General features: G+C 38.7%; 1 protein-coding gene across 11 annotated transcripts in view; it reads right to left on the bottom strand.

Annotated features, from left to right (window-relative positions):
* Nucleotides 1-2,492: 2,492 nt before the first annotated feature.
* Nucleotides 2,493-18,530, bottom strand: part of ARFIP1 (ARF interacting protein 1) — a 131,415-nt gene continuing 115,377 nt past the window's right edge. For 10 of the 11 annotated variants that reach the window (XM_077846404.1, XM_077846403.1, XM_077846407.1 and 7 more), the window contains one exon: nt 2,493-4,356. In XM_077846404.1, the coding sequence (XP_077702530.1) occupies nt 4,201-4,356 (156 nt within the window). In that variant the 3' untranslated portion in view covers nt 2,493-4,200. The remainder of the gene's footprint in view (nt 4,357-18,530) is intronic. The other variant, XR_013351063.1, reaches the window with a different exon arrangement.

The raw sequence follows: 18,530 nt of genomic DNA, 5'->3' as shown, positions 1-18,530 counted from the left end.
AAAAAGAATTGAGTGATGAAGGATTTCACAGGGTCTCAAGTCTCCCAGGCAACTGAAAGTTTCAAGAGAAAAGCCACCTGGCAAAAGATTTTTTTAAAAGATTTTATTTATTTATTCATAGACACAGAGAGAAAGAGGCAGAGACACAGGCAGAGGGAGAAGCAGGCTCCATGCAGGGAGCCCGATGTGGGACTCGATCCTGGGACCCCAGGATCATACCCCAGGCTGCAGGCGGCGCCAAACCGCTGCGCCACTGGGGCTGCCGGCAAAAGATATTTTGAAATACCACAAAATACAGGCATTTTTGGTATTTCACAAAAAATAGTTCAAATTATATACAGATGTTACACTGAACTATTGATTTAGATAATTTGCTTTTATTTTTCACATCCAGTGAAGGAAGGAGACTGGACACATTTTGAGGTAGATACATTATTCTTTAAATTAACAGTGCCATGATTAAAAGACACTTATCTTTAGCTTTTCCAATATGCTAATTTTACTTTATATCTCACTTTCCAGGTTCACATTTCGTTTTCAGAGTAAGAACAGTAAATTGGAAGTATATCATATATATTTGAAATATACCTACTACGAATCCATTTAGGGCTGAATGGATTATTTTTTCAACTGAAAAGACATTTTAATACACATTGTACTTTAGGAGAAGAAATGACACTTTTGACACATTTAATTGTACAGATGAAATGGCAGGATTTAAAGGGGACGTAATAAATTTAGTTGCAAGTAACTTACTGGCATTATATTTGGTAATTGGGGTTAGCTAAGCCAGTTTAATGTATTTTTGGACCTTCATGTTTTTACCCGTAAAAAAAGGACCTTGGGATCCCTGGGTGGGGCAGCGGTTTGGCGTCTGCCTTTGGCCCCTGCCTTTGGCCCAGGGCACGATCCTGGAGACTCAGGATCGAATCCCACCTCGGGCTCCTGGTGCATGGAGCCTGCTTCTCCCTCTGCCTGTGTCTCTGCCTCTCTCTCCCTCTCTCTGTGTGACTATCATAAATAAATAAAAATTAAAAAAAAAAAAGGACCTTAAACAGTTCATCTCTAAGGAAGCTTCTAGTTTCACACTTTTTTTTTTTTTTTAAGATTTTATTTATTTATTCATGAGAGACACAGAAAGAAGCAGAGACAGAGGCAGGAGAGGGAGAAGCAGGCTCCCTGCAGGGAGCCTGATGCAGGACTCCACCCCAAGACTGTGGGATCACAACCCAAGCCTAAGGCAGATGCTCAACCACTCAGCCACCCAGGCGTCCCTAGTTTTGGTTAACACCATCAGTGTGGTGTTCTTTGAATATGGAAACGATGGTTCTTAAAGTCTAGCAGATTTCAGCTGAATTGCTTCTGTAAGCCCCGGTCCTTCCTGGGCCCTAAGATTTGGAAGCTTTGGGGTTAATCAAACAAGGAGGCCATAATTTCCTCACTTTGCTTCCACTTCTCTAAAGTCTCCCCCCCAGCTCCTGTTGGTGGAGAGATCTTAATCATTTCTAATTAGGCTTTGCCTGATTTGAGTCCATTTTTGTTCAAATAAACTGTTTTTCTTTTTAGCAGGCTGCACGCCCAATGTGGGGCTTGAACTCACAACCCTGAGATCATTAGTCACCTGTACTACCAATTGAGCCAGCCAGGCAGGCTGATTTTCGAGATTTTTGAGAAAATCTTTCTCGAAAGCCACCAGCCCTACTTATCAAAGTCTTGAAAGTGTATATATACTTTGAGGGCTCATTTTCATTTCTAAGAATCTAACCTAAGGATGACTAGGTAAGAATATAAAGCTGAATGGGTGCATGTTAAAGGATATTCAAACTAGATCTTGTAATATAAATATTATCGCTAACCAGAAGATCTAACTTCAGGGGAGTTAGGTGGTTCCATGTAGTACTTACTGACATGGGAAGTTATTTTATCTTCAATTTTTTGACATTATCTTCTGATTTTTTCTATGATGAATATAAATTACTTTCCTAACAAAGTAAATATACCACTGGCTAATATGTTATTTCTTTTGTACATGTACCCACTACTCAGAATCACTGATATTTTTAGTTTATTCTAAAAAAATCATCAGTCCCAGCACCTGGTGGCTGCCTTTGGCTCAGTTTGTGGTCCCGGGATCCGGGATCGAGTCCCGAATCAGGCTCCTGTGAAGAGTTGCTTCTCTCTCCGCTTATGTCTCTGCCTCTCTCTGAGTCTGTGTCTCTCATGAATAAATAAATCTTAAAAAAAATCATTAGTCTTTAAAACTGTTTAATTCCATACCTACTGAGGTTGTTACCTATGTAAGAGTGGACATGTTCTGCTTCCAAAAGAGACTCCAAGTGAGAAAAAAGAATTAACTTACTGAGAAAAAGCAATTATAAATGACAGAAGCACCATTTTTTTGGTTATTGTTCTTAAAGTCAGAAAAAGATAAATTTGTCCTCAGAATGTCCAAATAGTTGCTTCTTAAATTATGAAGAGCCAGAGAAAAAAGGTAGTGCAGCAAACACTTTTAATAAGAATACAAAATTCACACCAGAGGCACATTCTGGGGAATGTAAAGGAACTATCACAAGTAGTAATTCTGCTGAAGAATAAAATAAGGCTCTGTCAGAGTACAAATATACAGGAAGGAATGATTTAAAATAGGTTTATGATTTACAGTCACATTACATTATACATATTAAGCACTGAAAACAGGCATATTAATTAAAAAGCCAGCTAAAAGGCATCTGAACATATATAACAAATCTTACAGTCCACAAAGTTCATGTATAACAGTAATTTTTTAAGTCCTTCATTTCAACACAAAAGAAATGAAGACATATTAATTTATGTCTACAACAAAAATCAAGAGAACTTATATTTCAAAGGCTTACATGACTGATAGAACCACACAGCGGACAGGTCAACCACATAACACGAAACCAACAGTGCTGAACAACTAAAACAGTACTGGCCTTTCCAATCCCCTTTCTTCTTGTTACCACCACACTGTCCCATACTACCTTTCCATTACTCAAATGAAAAAAAATTCCTCTGTCTTCTCATTCCATGAAAGGAATGAAGAAAAACCAAACAGCAAATTCAAAAGTTGATTTTACTATAAACCTTAAATGCGGTTTAACGAATACAAAGAAACCCAACACTGATACACAGTGTTCCTTTCTAAGGAAGGAACAGATACGTCAAACATTATCTGAAAGAGGTTTCTTTATGGATTATGTACATTGGTTGAATAAGAATTACTGTATCTGAGAAGGCACATATCTGTGATTTAAGGCTTAATCGGTATTGTTACACATGGAAGTCAATGAAAGCTGTCTAGGAATTCACTTCTGTCAAAATGGAATTTACCCCAAGACTTGCTTTCTCAGTACATTGAAACCATCAAGAATTTCAATTCCCAAGTCCACCTGCAAAAAAAATTCTTAAGCAGGTTTCATTATGAATCAAAAAAAAAATTGCTAACCTAAATGCCCAGTGACTTTGGGGGATGCAAACTCTTAAGCTCAAAAGCCTCACAGAAATGACAGTGTGATTTCCTGCGTCTTAAAAAAAAAAAAAAAAAAGTCTAAACAAAATTACAATAGTACAGAATCATTTTTAAAAAGGTATTTGCCACAACTCCACAAGCCAATCAGTCATTCATTAGAGCTGCTGCCTCTGCGTGGATGCTGCAGGAACACCATATAATTTTACTCTGCAAAATAGTTCTTTTCTTTAAGACAATACATGAAAATGAATCTCTTAAAGATGTTTAATATATTCATATATAAAATATCTGATGTTGATACAAATTATGTAAACCTCCCTTTGGAAAAGTTACAACTGGCCCTCATTTCCAGGACCAAAAACCTTGAATTTCTATCTGGTCAGTGCAAATCTATATTAGATGTTTTCAAACTACAGAAATAGCCATCAACCCTCACAATACAAAAAGGATTTCTCAAAAAGGAAAATTATTGTGTTCAGATTATAGAAATTATGTTTACATTAAAATCACCCACCTTCCCATCAAATTTAACAGTTCAGTTGTTAAAGTATGAAAAAAGGAGAAATTAAAGCTATTTGTGCAAGAATCACTACAATGGTTGTGGTCACCGCTTCCCTAATCTTAACCCAACTCTGCTTAATTCTTATTAGGTTTGTTTAGAAATATAACAACATGACTTTTTACCCTCCCCCCCCCCAGGTGTGATTTTACTGTTCTTCAAGCCAAGATGGGGCATCCACTCCAGGTGTTTTCAATTTGATATGGAACTGCTTAAGTGTCTGTTCAAGCTGCTTCTGATTCCCGGCAAAGTAAGCAGCAATGGCGTTGTGGAAAAGGACCAGCTGATTGTGCAGCACTTTCACCTGTGGACCGGGCAGAATCATAAGAGAAAGCGTTACCAGTGGCAGTGAAATGCAAGGTGACTTATCACAGTCCTCATTAAATAGTGTATCTCTCATCAGGAAAACCGGTTTTAATAACAGACAAGTATTTCACACACTCACAGACTGCACATTACTTTGTAAGGGTCATTGGGCCTTTGATGACTTTTAAATTTTCCTAAGGGCAATAGGTCAGCTTACAAAGCTGGATATTCTGTTAACCATATTCAAACACTTGTGGCATTCATTAAAAATATTACTAAATTCCGGGATCCCTGGGTGGCGCAGCGGTTTGGCGCCTGCCTTTGGCCCAGGGCGCGATCCTGGAGACCCGGGATTGAATCCCACGTCGGGCTCCCAGTGCATGGAGCCTGCTTCTCCCTCTGCCTGTGTCTCTGCCTCTCTCTCTCTCTCTCTGTATGACTATCATAGATAAATTGAAAAAAAAAAAAAGTAATTAAAAAAAAAAAAATATTACTAAATTCCCCCTCAAACTGAGTATATTCAAAATCAAATATTAAAGAGGGAAAATTATATACAAATAATTATTATACAGTATATGCTATATACCAAAAATGGACATCATTAAGGCTAAACTTTGTGTGAAACAGAGTGGGCCAGATACTGTGAAAAAGCAGCAGTTCTCTGCAAAGAATCAAGCCAAGTGGCAGGAAGCGTTGCCCAGAAAGCAATTTACTTAAAGTTCATACGACTCTGTTTTAAGTACTTAGCACTTCTAATGATAACAAGGTATGTTTTAACCAAGTAACGCTACTTCTGTAAATCTTTATTAAAGTCAGCAAAGCACTGCAAAGATTTATGAATAAAGTTATTTCCTGAGCTCTCATTTATAACTGCAAGAGTTCAATATGATACAGTATAAAATAAACTGACTTATCCATCTACTGCAATATTTATTAAAATTGAGCTTTAATAGTTTTTAGTGATGTAAAAATATCTGACATATTATGCTAAGGGAAAAACAGGACATGGTATTTTATGTATGGTATGACATTTTCATTCATTTTATTTTATTTTATTTTATTTTATTTTATTTTATTTTATTTTATTTTTATAAATTTTTATTTATTTATGATAGTCACACACAGAGAGAGAGAGGCAGAGACACAGGCAGAGGGAGAAGCAGGCTCCATGCACCGGGAGCCCGATGTGGGATTCGATCCCAGGTCTCCAGGATCGCGCCCTGGGCCAAAGGCAGGCGCCAAACCGCTGCGCCACCCAGGGATCCCTCATTCATTTTATTATATACATGTGAACACACAGTCTCTCTAGCCTTTTCTCCATTCATCCACCTCTAAAGGAAACAACACAAACATTTATACTGGATATTTTTTATTTGTAAAGTCTTTATTTTAAAATTTAAAATATTATAAAAATAACACACACTCCAGGATTACAAAGTAAAACCTCCTGATCCATACTTTTTGCACTTATCCCCTCCCTGGCCACCGAAAATCACTACTAACATTTTATTGTGTTTCCTTTGAGAATTTTTCTGGGCATATACATAATATTTAAAAACACAAAGGGACTACACTAAGCATACTTCCAGTAATGCTGTTTTCTCAAAATATCTTAGATATTTTTTATTCCATTCATTTATTCATTCAACTAGTATTAAGTACCTTCTATGTGCCACACACTGTTCTAGGTTTTAGGAAAATAGGAACAAATCCCTTCCCTCATGAGCTTCTATCCTTAGGGGGTGGGGAAAGAGAGAAGGGAGGCCAGAAATAAAAATAAATATTGACATCCCAGGAAATTAGTATCTTAAGCCTTGAGAAGAGGTTGGGCTAATTCACAGACCTTTAGGGCATCTGACATTGCTGATTTACCTAAACGTTGTTTAAAACAAAAGAAACTTTTTCTCGTCTTCTAATAAAGATTAAAAAAAAAATTCTAGCAGGGATATTCTAGTAGGGTTTAAGAGGACCACATAGCATGAAAACTAAAAAATGTCTGTATAAACCAAAAGAGGTATATCTTGAATTTACCTGGCCAGACATTTAAGGCGCGCAACCTTTCTAAATGAAAATCTTTGGTACCAGGTGCAATAAGGACAACCATGAAACATTAAACACCATGTGTTAGGCACTATAAATAGGGATATAAGAATACAAACCACAGGCAGCAGAAAATGACAGTATAAATGAGCAGCCAAAGTTTACTAGAAATGAGTAACGGTTTTAGAAAGTGAAAAGGAGGAAAATCAAAAGGGGGAGGACAGGCTTATTAGAAAGAGGTAGGGTAAGCTGGGTGATAAAGAAAATAAAGAAAGTACTCGGGGAGGTTGGGAGTTAGGGGTGGTTGCGAGATGAAAGAAATGGAGAGGAAAAGCAGTTAGGGAACAGAGATTCAAACACGAGAGGCATATGCTACTAATTAGGCCCAAGATCTAACTGCATTTTTGGAGTAAATGTAATACAGTATCTCTCCAGACTTTTACTTCCAATGTTCTAGGAAGACCTAACAATTGCATTAGGCATAGTTTGATACTGGTCACAGCCTCTCCAAATTTGTTTTTGTTATTCACTTAGGTCATCAGTAAAATATCCCCATTATTAGTATTGTTCCTTTACAGCAATTGCCAGAAAGAGCTTTGGAATCAGGAGGCATGCATGCCAATCTTAGTTGTACCACTTCCCAGTTTTCTTTGTGATATCAGGTACAGGTTACTTCTAACTTCACGGGCCAAGGTCTTTATCTGTTTATCAGGGATGCCATTACCAAACTGAATATGTAGTATCATTGTAAGGGTTAAGTGAAATGAGATACTACCTTGCACACTGACTGACACAGAGTAAGTACTCATTCAATTTCAGTGGAATCTAAGTTTACCTGTTGGACAGTCAAACCACACTGACTTTTCTTGGTAAAATAAAATTTCATTTATTTAGAAAATGATTTGGAACTTATAAGAAGAGATAATGTGATTTATAATAACAAATACATGCTTGGTCTTTGTCCTCATTTCTGGCACAAAGCACCTAAAACCCTTGCAATTTCCTAAGTGACCAATGAAGGGGGTACCTTTTGTTATCATATTTAGCGTCTTGTCCTGTTTTTTTTTTTTTTTTTTTTTTAAAGATTTTATTTATTCATGATAGTCACACAGAGAGAGACAGAGAGGCAGAGACACAGGCAGAGGGAGAAGCAGGCTCCATGCACCGGGAGCCAGACATGGGATTCGATCCTGGGTCTCCAGGATTGCGCCCTGGGCCAAAGGCAGGCGCCAAACTGCTGCGCCACCCAGGGATCCCCGCTGCGCCACCCAGGGATCCCTTGTCCTGTTCTTGAAATAGCCCTAGCCCTATACAAGTGAAATGACTTCTGTTCATAAAAAGCTCTTTTCAACCACACCTGACTTTATGTTAATGAGATTTTTGGAAAGTTCCTAGAAAACCAGGAGTAAGAGCTAGTCAGGTGAACAAAACTGTGACTACAGGGTGGGAATTTCAAGCTCCACCTGTCAACCTCTGGGGAGGAAATAGTGGCTGCAGGTTGAATAATTCACCATGGGCCAATGATTTCATCAATGATGCCTATGTAATGAAGCCTCCTAAAAACCTGTGAAGTACAAGATTTGGAGAGCTCCTGGGTTGGTGAATGCATCCACATGCTAGCAAAGCGGAGTATCCCAACTTCATGGGGACAGAGGCTCTTCTGCTCAAGAACTTTACAGACCTTGACCCCTATGCACTTCTTCATCTGGTTGTTGATTTGTGTCCTCCAACAGTCCTTGTAATAAACTGGTGAGCTAGTAAGTGAACGGTTTTCCTGAGTTCTATGAGACACTCCAGCATGCAATCCAAGTTGAGGAGGGCGTTGTGCTAACCTTCCATGTATGGTCAGAAGCACAGGTGACAACCTGACTTGTGATTGATGTCAGAAGGTGCAGAGGGTGGGGGCAGTGTCAGAACTGAACTGAATTGTAGAATACCCAGCTGGTGTCCAGGATCAAGAACCAGTTGGTGTGGGAAAAACTCCACACATCTGGTGTCAGGAGTGTTTGAAAAGTACTGAGTGTAAAAGAAGAGACAGTTTTCTCCTTTTCAAAGGCAGAAATTGCTGTGAAGTTTACCTTAGCACAATGAAAAAAAAAAGGTGTGTGCTAAGCAAATAAACTGTGTTGAAAAGATGCAGGGGTACAGGTGGCTTATCAACACTGACTGCCTTCACAGGGCCTTAAATCCAAGGGCAGAAGACAGCCTGGGATGCTGCAGAAGGAATTCCTCTGCTTGACAGATCACCTCAGAGGAACTTTTTCTTTTTTTTTAAGATTTTATTTTTAAGTAATTTCTATACCCAACATGAGGCTTGAACTTACAACCCTGAGATCAAGAGTCGCATGCTTCGACTGAGCCAGCCAGGCTCCGCAACTAAGAACTTTTAAGCATCGCTTTATAACCTCATGATTCTCTGCTTCTAAAATAAACACATTTTTCAAGCACCAGAGAGGCACTTCCTCCAATTATTCACTGATTAGCACCATTCAAGTTAGTAGTATCACATATAAAATTTGTTCAAAACATTTTTTTTTAAAGATTTTATTTATTCATGAGAGACACACAGAGAGACAGACAGACAGAGAGAGAGAGAGACAGAGAGAGAAGCAGGCTCCATTCAGGGAGTCTGACGTGGGACTCGATCCCAGGTCTCCAGGATCATGCCCTGGGCTGAAGGCGGCGCTAAACCGCTACGCCACCGCGGCTGCCCTGTTCAAAACATTCTTAATACAGACTTCTACTAATTCATATTGACCTTTCTCTATGTCTAGACAGAAAAGTTTTACATTGCAATCACTTTCAAAACAAGCTTTAAAATGAAACACTGACATTCTGCCTTAGTATCTACTAAGAAAAGGTCAGATTATTTTAATTAAGGTTATAACCCGGGTTCACCTTACATGAGTGGAGTTTGATTTCAGGACCAAATCTTTCTTTAAAAAAAAAAAAAATTATTTATTGGGCATCCTGGTAGCTCAGTGGTTTAGCTAAGCCGCTGTCGGGGTCCCTGCATGGAGCCTGCTTCTGCCTCTGCCTGTGTCTTTGTCTCTCTCTTTCTGTGTGTGTTTCTCATGAATAAATAAATCTTTAAAAAAATAAAGTTTTATTTATTTCAGTAACCTCTATACCCAATGTGGGCTCACAACTCTGAGATCAAAGTCCTATGCTCTTCTGACTGAGCCAGCCAGGTGCCCCCACAGATCTCTTTCTTGCAAAATACTGGTCAATTAAAATTATAATTAGCAAAAAAGAAGTAAAATAAAACACTGCGAGTTAGCTTTCATTTGATTCCTATTTATGTAAAAGTGTTTTCTGAAACTGAGCTCTTCTCAGTCACCTGTATCTGTGTGACTGAGTTTGAGAACTTCTGGAGTTCTGGCTGTCAGGGATTGGTCAAAGGACTGGTCAGAGAGCAGTATATTTTGACAGAGGGTGGAAAAGTTCCCAGATGACCTTAGGGAGGAAAGAACTTTTCAAGATAAAACTTCTTAAGGGAAAAGATTGAGAAATAATTAACTTCATTAAAATTTAGAGTTTCTATTCATCCAAAGATAGTGAAACACTGAGGAAACATATCTGCATTACATGTACTGACAAAGGGTATGTATCTGGAAAATGTGAAGAACTCCAACAAACCAGAAGCAATCCAGTTAAAAAGAGCAAATAACATGGATAGGTATTTCACAGAGGAGGAAACAGGAATGGCCAATTAAATCTGAAAAGATAGGCTGCCTTATTAGAAAACAGGAAAATGCAAATTAAAACTAACTTGATGAAAGCAGACTTCAACTACCTCCATTGTGACCTCAAAATTTCTCATTGATTAAGTTCTTTCAGGGCTTATCTCTTAACTCAGGCAAAATACCCTGTGGGGCAAAGCATCCCGTGATGGAACCGAAACTACCCCTCAGGCAAAAAGGACTGCAACATCCAGCAACATCCCACGTGACTGACCCCAAGACAATGATTGACTTGACCTTTACTGCCCACTGGCACGTACCCACCCAACCTCTGTCCCACATCTTCCTTATATAAAACCGAGAAGTATTTTCAGCACTTTGGAGACAGTCTTTGAGATGTTTTCTCCTGGTGTTGGCCTCAGTGAAATAAATTCTTTTCTTCTTTCACCATTACTTGTCTCTATGCCTTTGCATTTCTTGCAGCTCTCCGCCCTGGCTATAATGGGATGCCATTTTATATCCTCTACATTAAGAAAACTTATAACAATTAAAACTCTTGTGCACTGTTGATTGTTGTATACATTTGTACAAGTATGTTTGAAAATGATTTGGCATTAATCAATAAAATGAAGGATGCATATACGTCACTGAACAGCATCTTGACTCCTAAAAATACACCATAGAGAAACTTGCACGTGTGTTTTATGCGACAGGTACAATTACGTTAATAGCAGAACTGTTTCTAGCATTAAAAAACAAGGAAACTGGTGGCCCAGTGGTTGAGCGCCTGACTTTGGCTCAGGGCGTGATCCCGGAGTCACAGGATTGAGTCCCATATTGGGCTCCCTGCATGGAGCCTGCTTCTCCCTCTGCTTAGGTTTCTGCTTCTTGCTCTGTGTCTCTCATGAATAAATAAATAAAATATTAGAAAAAAAATACAAAAAAACAAACAAACAAGGAAACAACCCAAAACTTGTATTTACAGGAGAATGTATAAATAAACTGCACCTCTTCACACAATGGGGATATTATATAGGAGTGAGAATAAATGAATTGCAGCTGCATGCGTCAACATGGATGAATGTCAGGAACATCAGAGCAAAGCAGCAACCTGCAGAATAACACCCGTCGTAGGATTCCATTTATATAAAGTTCAAAACTATGCCTGAGTGAATACATTCACATGTGACAAAACTATAAAGAAAACCAACAGGAACCAATAAACACAATTCAGAATAGGAGTTCTGCAGGGAGAAGAGGGAGGATGAGGTGAGGGAAAGCACAGAGGAGGCTTCAAAAATACTGATGGTTTTGTTTTTTAACCTGGGTGGTGGGAACATGGCTATTTTTTGTTGTCGTTATGCTTTATATTTTGCCTCTGTGTTAAACATTCTTTTGAATATACTTAACAGTTTTACATTATTAAAAAAGGAAAGGTTATGAAAGATAAGCCTGTCTATATCATAACTTCGTTGAGGATCTGCATTATTCAGTGTTCTAATGAACTACAGCTATCCCCACTTTACATTCTGAGAAAAAAAAAATACCAGACCTAAAATGTTACTTACATTCATTTATTCAATAAATACTACCAAGGGTCTGCTGGTGTCAGGCACTAGTCTAGAGGCTGCAATGCAAGCAATCAACAAAAAGACAACTCTGCTCTCAAGAAGCTTATGTTCTATTGAGAGAAGAAAGAGAAACAAGGTAAGTGAAACATACAGTATGTTAGATGATGGCATGTTTTACACAGAAAAATTAAGCAGTAATGGGGAATATGGGATTCATATACAGGAGAGGGCATGGTCTAGCCTTGGTTTAAGGTGACATGTAAATAAAGACCCAAAATAAGTGAGGGAATGAGCTTTAAAGATGCTTTAAGTTTTCCAGTGAGGTTGGAAGAAAAATATTCTAGATGGAGGAAACAGCCAAGTACAAGCGTCCTGAGGTGGGTGCTGTGCTTGGTGTGTTCGAGAAAAGGCAAGGAGGCCAATGTGGCTGGGGCAGAGTCGTAGGGGTCTGGTACAAGATGTGGTCAGACAGGTAATGGGGGGCTAGAGGATGCAGGACTTCAGATATCATCACAGAGACTGGGGTTTACATTTCTTAGTGAGAAGAGAAGGCACAGGAAGATCCTGAACAGAAAAATGACAATATCTGATTTACTTTCATAAACATGCAAGGGTAGAAGTAGGGAGACCTATTAGAATACCACGGTGAGAAGCCAGTGAGATACTGGTGGCCTGGATGAGATACTGGTGGTAACAGAGGAGGTGGTGAGAGGATGCAGCATCCTCAACAGACTGTGAAGGTGGAGCCCACAGACCAAGCTGTGGGCATGAGAGATCAAGAACAAGGATGCCAAGACTTCTGCCCTGAGCAACTGAAAGCATGAAGCTACCATACACTGATACGGCAAAGGCTGTGAGAGGGTGTCAAGTGCAGAGGGAAAGGACATCATCGAGAGCTCGGTATGGGCCAGATGTGGCATGGCTTGCAGGCAGACACATAGAAACGCTGAGTAAGTATTTTTGAGACTGGGCAGATTTCAGGATAGCAGTATAGTAAAGAAACGGAGTCAGATACAATTTTTATGGTTCCTTTCTTCTAAAATTTGAGAAACTTGCTTTCTAAATATAGGTGTATATATATATATTTGGAAACTCAAATGGCTCTTAAAAAGCTTTTCAGTTGGTAAGGCTTTCAATAGAAAAACATTGATTCTATTTATTATTAAGGACAAAAACTAGCTTCTCTTTTAGAGATTTGTGAAATTCAACTGGAAGTTTATGTACAAGTTCATGAACCAGCCCATTAACTAAATACTCCCTACTTAGAGGTATTTTTAAAAAAAGATTATTTATTTGAGAGAGAGAGAGAGAGAGAGAGAGAGAGAGCAAGCATACACAAGCAGGGGGAGTGCAGGCAGAGGAAGAGGGAGAAGCAGGTTCCCCATGGAGCAGGGAGGCTGATGCAGGACTTGATCCCAGGACCCAGGAATTATGACCTAAGTTGAAGGCAGATGCATAACTGACTGAGCTATCCAAGTGCCCCTATAGGTTTTTTTGTTTTTGTTTTTGTTTTGTTTTTAAGGCTTTTGCACTAGTAACATACCTAGGTCACAAAGTAATTTTCCACTTGGTCCTGCTAAGCATGAGTTAGCCTTTCTTGTTTTTTATTTTTTAAATTCTGGATGATCCTTGGCTCCTGGAATTACAGAGCAACTAGGGGGTTTCTGTATTTTTATTTTTATTTATTTATTTTTATTAAAGATTTTTATTTATTTATTCATGACAGACACACACAGAGAAAGGCAGAGACATAGGCAGAGGGAGAAGCAGACTCCATGCAGGGAGCTCAATGTGAGACTCAATCCCAGGACCCCGGGATCATGACCTGAGCTGAAGGCAGACACCCAATTGACTGAGCCACCCAGGCGCCCCTGGGTCATAAGAATTTTTGACCTGCATTTCAATCCCCAATGTTTCAGAATGAAAGGACGAGAGGGGGAACACAACTCTGATTCTGTTACAACAGTCTAAAAGTTATAGCCAGAAAACAAGTGGGAAAAGCATCACACCACTTTTAGCTAACCCTACAAATGTCAACACAAATGTCACATATGTCAACTGAAGAGTAGTTTTTCACCCCCTTGAGGTAGCTGACAAACCCAACACAGAGACACACATCTTCTTGTAGCTAAGGTAGGTTGGTAGCCCACTAACAAAGCCTCAAGCTCAGTGCACTACCTGTATGCTAAATGTTCCCCAACCCTGATCAAATTTAACCCATGGGAAATCAAGGAAAGGGGGTGCTTTTTAAGACTGAATTTTAGTTTTCACAGCAAAATGACACAATACCCATTTTCACAAAAACATTCTTACAGTAATTGTGAGAAGGTTGATGTGTAAGCCTTTAAAAGTATATACACACTTCAGAGTATATATTTCTTCTGGTATAGAGAGAGCCTTTGGGGATTCACAGCTTTTCAATTATAATTATGGAAATAAAGTATACAATTTCGTTATTTTAATCTCAGAAGCCTTTTTATGCCAAAATAGATAACCTTATTTTAAGATCTTTTTTTTTTTTTTTTTTAATTTGTGAGAGACAGAGAACACGAGCAGGGGGGAGGGATATAGAGAGAAGCAGACTACCCACTGAGCAGGGAGCCCGATGCGGGGATCAATCCCAGGACTCTGGGATCATGGACTGAGCCAAAGGCACACACTCAACCACTGAGCTACCCAGGACTCCCCTGAGCCATCCAGGCATCCCTAGCCATTAGGATGTTTAAGAACAATTAAGTAACATTAGAAAAACAGTTGCAAATCCAATTTTATTTTTATTTTTTGCAAATCCGATTTCTTTTTTTTTTTTTTTTAATTTTTATTTATTTATGACAGTCACACAGAGAGAGAGAGAGAGGCAGAGACACAGGCAGAGGGAGAAGCAGGCTCCATGCACCGGGAGCCCGACGTGGGATTCGATCCTGGGTCTCCAGGATCGCGCCCTGGGCCAAAGGCAGGCGCCAAGCCGCTGCGCCACCCGGGGTTCCTGCAAATCCAATTTTAAAGATAACTAATTTTGTAATCTTGGTAATGACTCTGCTGTTGTCACTATAGAGAAGTAGTTTTAATGAGACTTAAAAGTGTTAGTTTAAGTCACTTGGCTTATTTATCGGGTTCACTTTACTAGATTACTTGGCCTTGTGAAGGTCAATCTAGGAAAGATTCTGGTTTCTCAAACAAAATTGGCTTAGGAAGAGAGATGAAAAAAGTAAGGTGGGGGAATGGTCAGACTGTACTTTTAGAAGACGGTGAAAAAAGCCAAAAATGTTTGAGGAAATTATACTTTTTCAACTTCCATTTGTTTATATTTATACAATCAGATAATGAGAAATGATAATAAGCACACACGGAATTAAAAAAAAACCAGCCGGGCAGCCCCAGTGGCGCAGTGGTTTAGTGCCACCTGCAGTCCAGGGCCTGATCCTGGAGACCCGGGATCGAGTCCCCGTCGGGTTCCCTGTGTGGAGCCTGCTTCTCCCTCTGCCTTTCTATCGCTCGCTCTGTATCTCTCATGAGTAAGTAAAATAAAATCTTAAAAAAAAAAAAAAAAAAAAAAAAAAACCGGCCAAACATTTTTGGTAGATTATTCTTTGATATGGTAGGTGACACTCATTTTTATGAAGCACTTTTTTTTTTTTAAGATTTTATTTATTTATTTGAGAGAGAGAAAGCACGAAGGAGGGGGGTGCAGAGGAAGATGGATAAGCAGGCTCTCTCCACTGAAATCATGACCTGAACCTAAGGCAGAGGTTTTAATGGACTGAGCCACTCAGGAGCCCTAGGAAGCACTTTCTATGTGACAGAGAATATGTTACCCTTATATCTTCTTTGCAGGGCTTCTGTTCTTTCTGTGTTGCGGTTAATAAAATACTCAGAAAGTTACTTGCCTAAGGTTAGATAGGAAGCAGATGGGCTGGGATGTGGAATGTCTTATCCCAAGACAGGTCCACGTTCTTTCACCTCACCTTTTCTAACCTCTTTATTCATAAGACAATACACATTTTGGAAAGCTTTTAAATGAAGTTTGAAACAAACAGAAAAAAGGTATGGAGGAACACTGGAAGGGTAGAAATGTACAGAAGATGTGCTTCAGCCACCTTCCTAATTTTGTTGTTGGCTCTAATGTTACATTTAAATATCCTTGGGACAAGGATCTAACACAACGGTTGGAGCAGATAAGAGAAATAAAAGTTAATTCTTTTAAAAATAATCCAATATTAAACTTTGAAACATTCTTTCCATACTTAGAGCCAGTAAAAAAATCTATATTGAACTATTTACGTATGTCCTAACTTAGAAAAGATTTATAGTGGTTATAAGGATAAGTGAAACACAACAGAAAAGCAGAGATTTAAAAAAGGAGCAAAAGAAGATAGAGATAACAACTCCAGGCAGAAATGGGATGATGACAAATTTGACAAATTTTCAAAACCTAACATCAGAAACAATTACAGCAATTTAGAAATACACTAAATCATTGTGAACTCAATTACAAAGAACTTTCATAAAGATCTGCCAAACAATGAGCAACCCAGTTCAGACATAAGCAAAACCACTACAGCAACATCTGGTGAATGACCTAAAATATGCCATACAATACTTTAATTGTTAAAGGGCAAAACAAACTTCAACACTGACTACTAAGGCAGAGACAAGCTGAGTTTTTTTTTTTTTTTTTTTTCAAGCTGAGGTTTTAAATAGAAACTGGGTAAGAGAAATTTAAAAGCAGGACTGAGAGCTTATGCCAGGGGATTACACTGAAAACTTTTCTCCTGCCTACACAGCATATATCAATAGAAGATAAATACCATTTACAAGGTTTACTGACTGAAAAATTTAAAGTATTACTTCATAGGCATCAAAACCATAAAAGGCACTTTATTTCTATCAAATGAACTTTTCTTCCAAATCAAATTTAGATTAATTACATACTTTCTTTTTAAAAAAATATTTATTTATTTATTTTAGCAGGGTAGGGGCAGAGGGAGAGGGAGGATCTCTAGCAGACTTCCCGCTGAGCACAGTGCCTGACTTGGGCTCAATCCCAGGACCCTGAGGTCATGACCTGAGCCAAATGACCAATGACCTGAGCCAAATGACCTGAGCCAAAAGAGTCAGATGCTCGGGATCCCTGGGTGGTGCAGCGGTTTGGCGTCTGCCTTTGGCCCAGAGCGCGATCCTGGAGACCCGGGATCGAATCCCACATCGGGCTCCCTGCATGGAGCCTGCTTCTCCCTCTGCCTATGTCTCTGCCTCTCTCTCTCTCTGTGTGACTATCATGAATAAATAAATAAAATCTTAAAAAAAAAAAAAAAGAGAGTCAGATGCTCAACCAACTGAGCCATGGAGGTGCCCCAGATTACTTACACACGTTTTTATCAGAGACACTGAAGTGATTAAAAAAGAGGCAATTTCTAGTTCAAATAAAAGTTACTAGTTTTAATATATTTATAATAAGTTTCTTCAAAGCAATTATTGGCTCTCCCAATAATTCTATAAAATAAGGGTTTATATTAAGTGAACAATATTGGGGTAGTAGCTTGGCTTAAACATGTGAGGAAAAACTGAAGCAAAATCATTCTTTTTAAAAAATATTTTACTTTTAAGTAATCTTTACACCCAATGTGGGGCTTGAACTTATAACCCCAAGATCAATAGTCACATGCTCCACCAACTGAGCCAGTCAGATGCCCTTAAAATCATCCTTTAGTAAGAAGTCTCCAACCACTAACAGGTAAAGAATTAACTCCTTTCTTTACCCCCAATTATTTAAAAATGTATAATTATATACTTTCTCTGCCCATCATTGATTTTTTTTTCAGTAAGAAACCAGAAAAATAACAAACAGAGAAGTGTATCTGTCTTGGCTTTTTATTAGGTTTGTGAAGTATAATTTTATTACTTTGTAATAGCTTTGGAAATGCCTGTCATGTCAAAGCAATTATCAGCTGAGAAAAAGGCACTATCAAAAATATGGGTGTGGGCATTGGGAAGGGAGCAAGAGAAGGAAAGACAAATACGAACTACAAGTGGAGGTGGAAGAACAGATTTTATTTTTCTGACTCATTGGGATAGGTTTCAATAAATCATGGACAAGCAGGTTAAAAAAAAAAGGTTCTGAGAGGGAAAAAAGGGCAGTCCTGTTTTGAAAAGCAGATAACTGATGAAACACAAGCTCTAGGGATGATAGGTTTCAGACCTGTGCTAAGGTCCTACAATTCTTTATCTAATAGTTCAGTAAAATGTTCAATGCACAGGTTTTCTTCCTCTATATACAGATTACTCAAAGATCAGTGTCCGCCAATTTACTTACTGGAGAAAGGGAATGTTCTACAGATACGTATCCATAGAGCTAACCTCTAGGGAAAAAAACCAGACTAATATACATTCATAGCACAGTATGCTAGGTATGTGCTTTACTGGAGAAAGCTCTGGGTAGGAGGGTAATACACAAAGGGGAAGAAATAAACTTTCAAGTTGCTAGGGGTCATATTATGTACCATAAATCATTCAAGATAACATTTGAGCTCCTAGATAAAAATTTATTTAGGTACAGGGATACCCAGGTAGTACAGTGAGTTAAGTGTTCTGACTCTTAGTTTTGGCTCAGGTTGTGATCTCAGGGTCCTGAGATCAAGCCGAGTCGAGTCTGTGCTCAGTGTAGAGTCTGCTTAAGACTCTTTCTCCTCCTCCTTTTGCCCCTTCCCCTCATGCTCTTTCTCAAATAAATATGTAAAATCTTTAAAGAAATAAAATAAAAAATTAATTTTGGTGCAGAAGAGTAGTTAAGGAACTGAATATTTCTTTTCATCTATTAGGTAACTCTGTTTTCACTGGCCTTTGGACACCAGGCAACAAAAACCTACAGTTATACCAAT

This window comes from Canis aureus, chromosome 13 (assembly GCF_053574225.1).
Source record: "Canis aureus isolate CA01 chromosome 13, VMU_Caureus_v.1.0, whole genome shotgun sequence".
NCBI lineage: Eukaryota > Metazoa > Chordata > Mammalia > Carnivora > Canidae > Canis > Canis aureus.
This window is presented reverse-complemented; position numbering and strand designations above follow the sequence as displayed.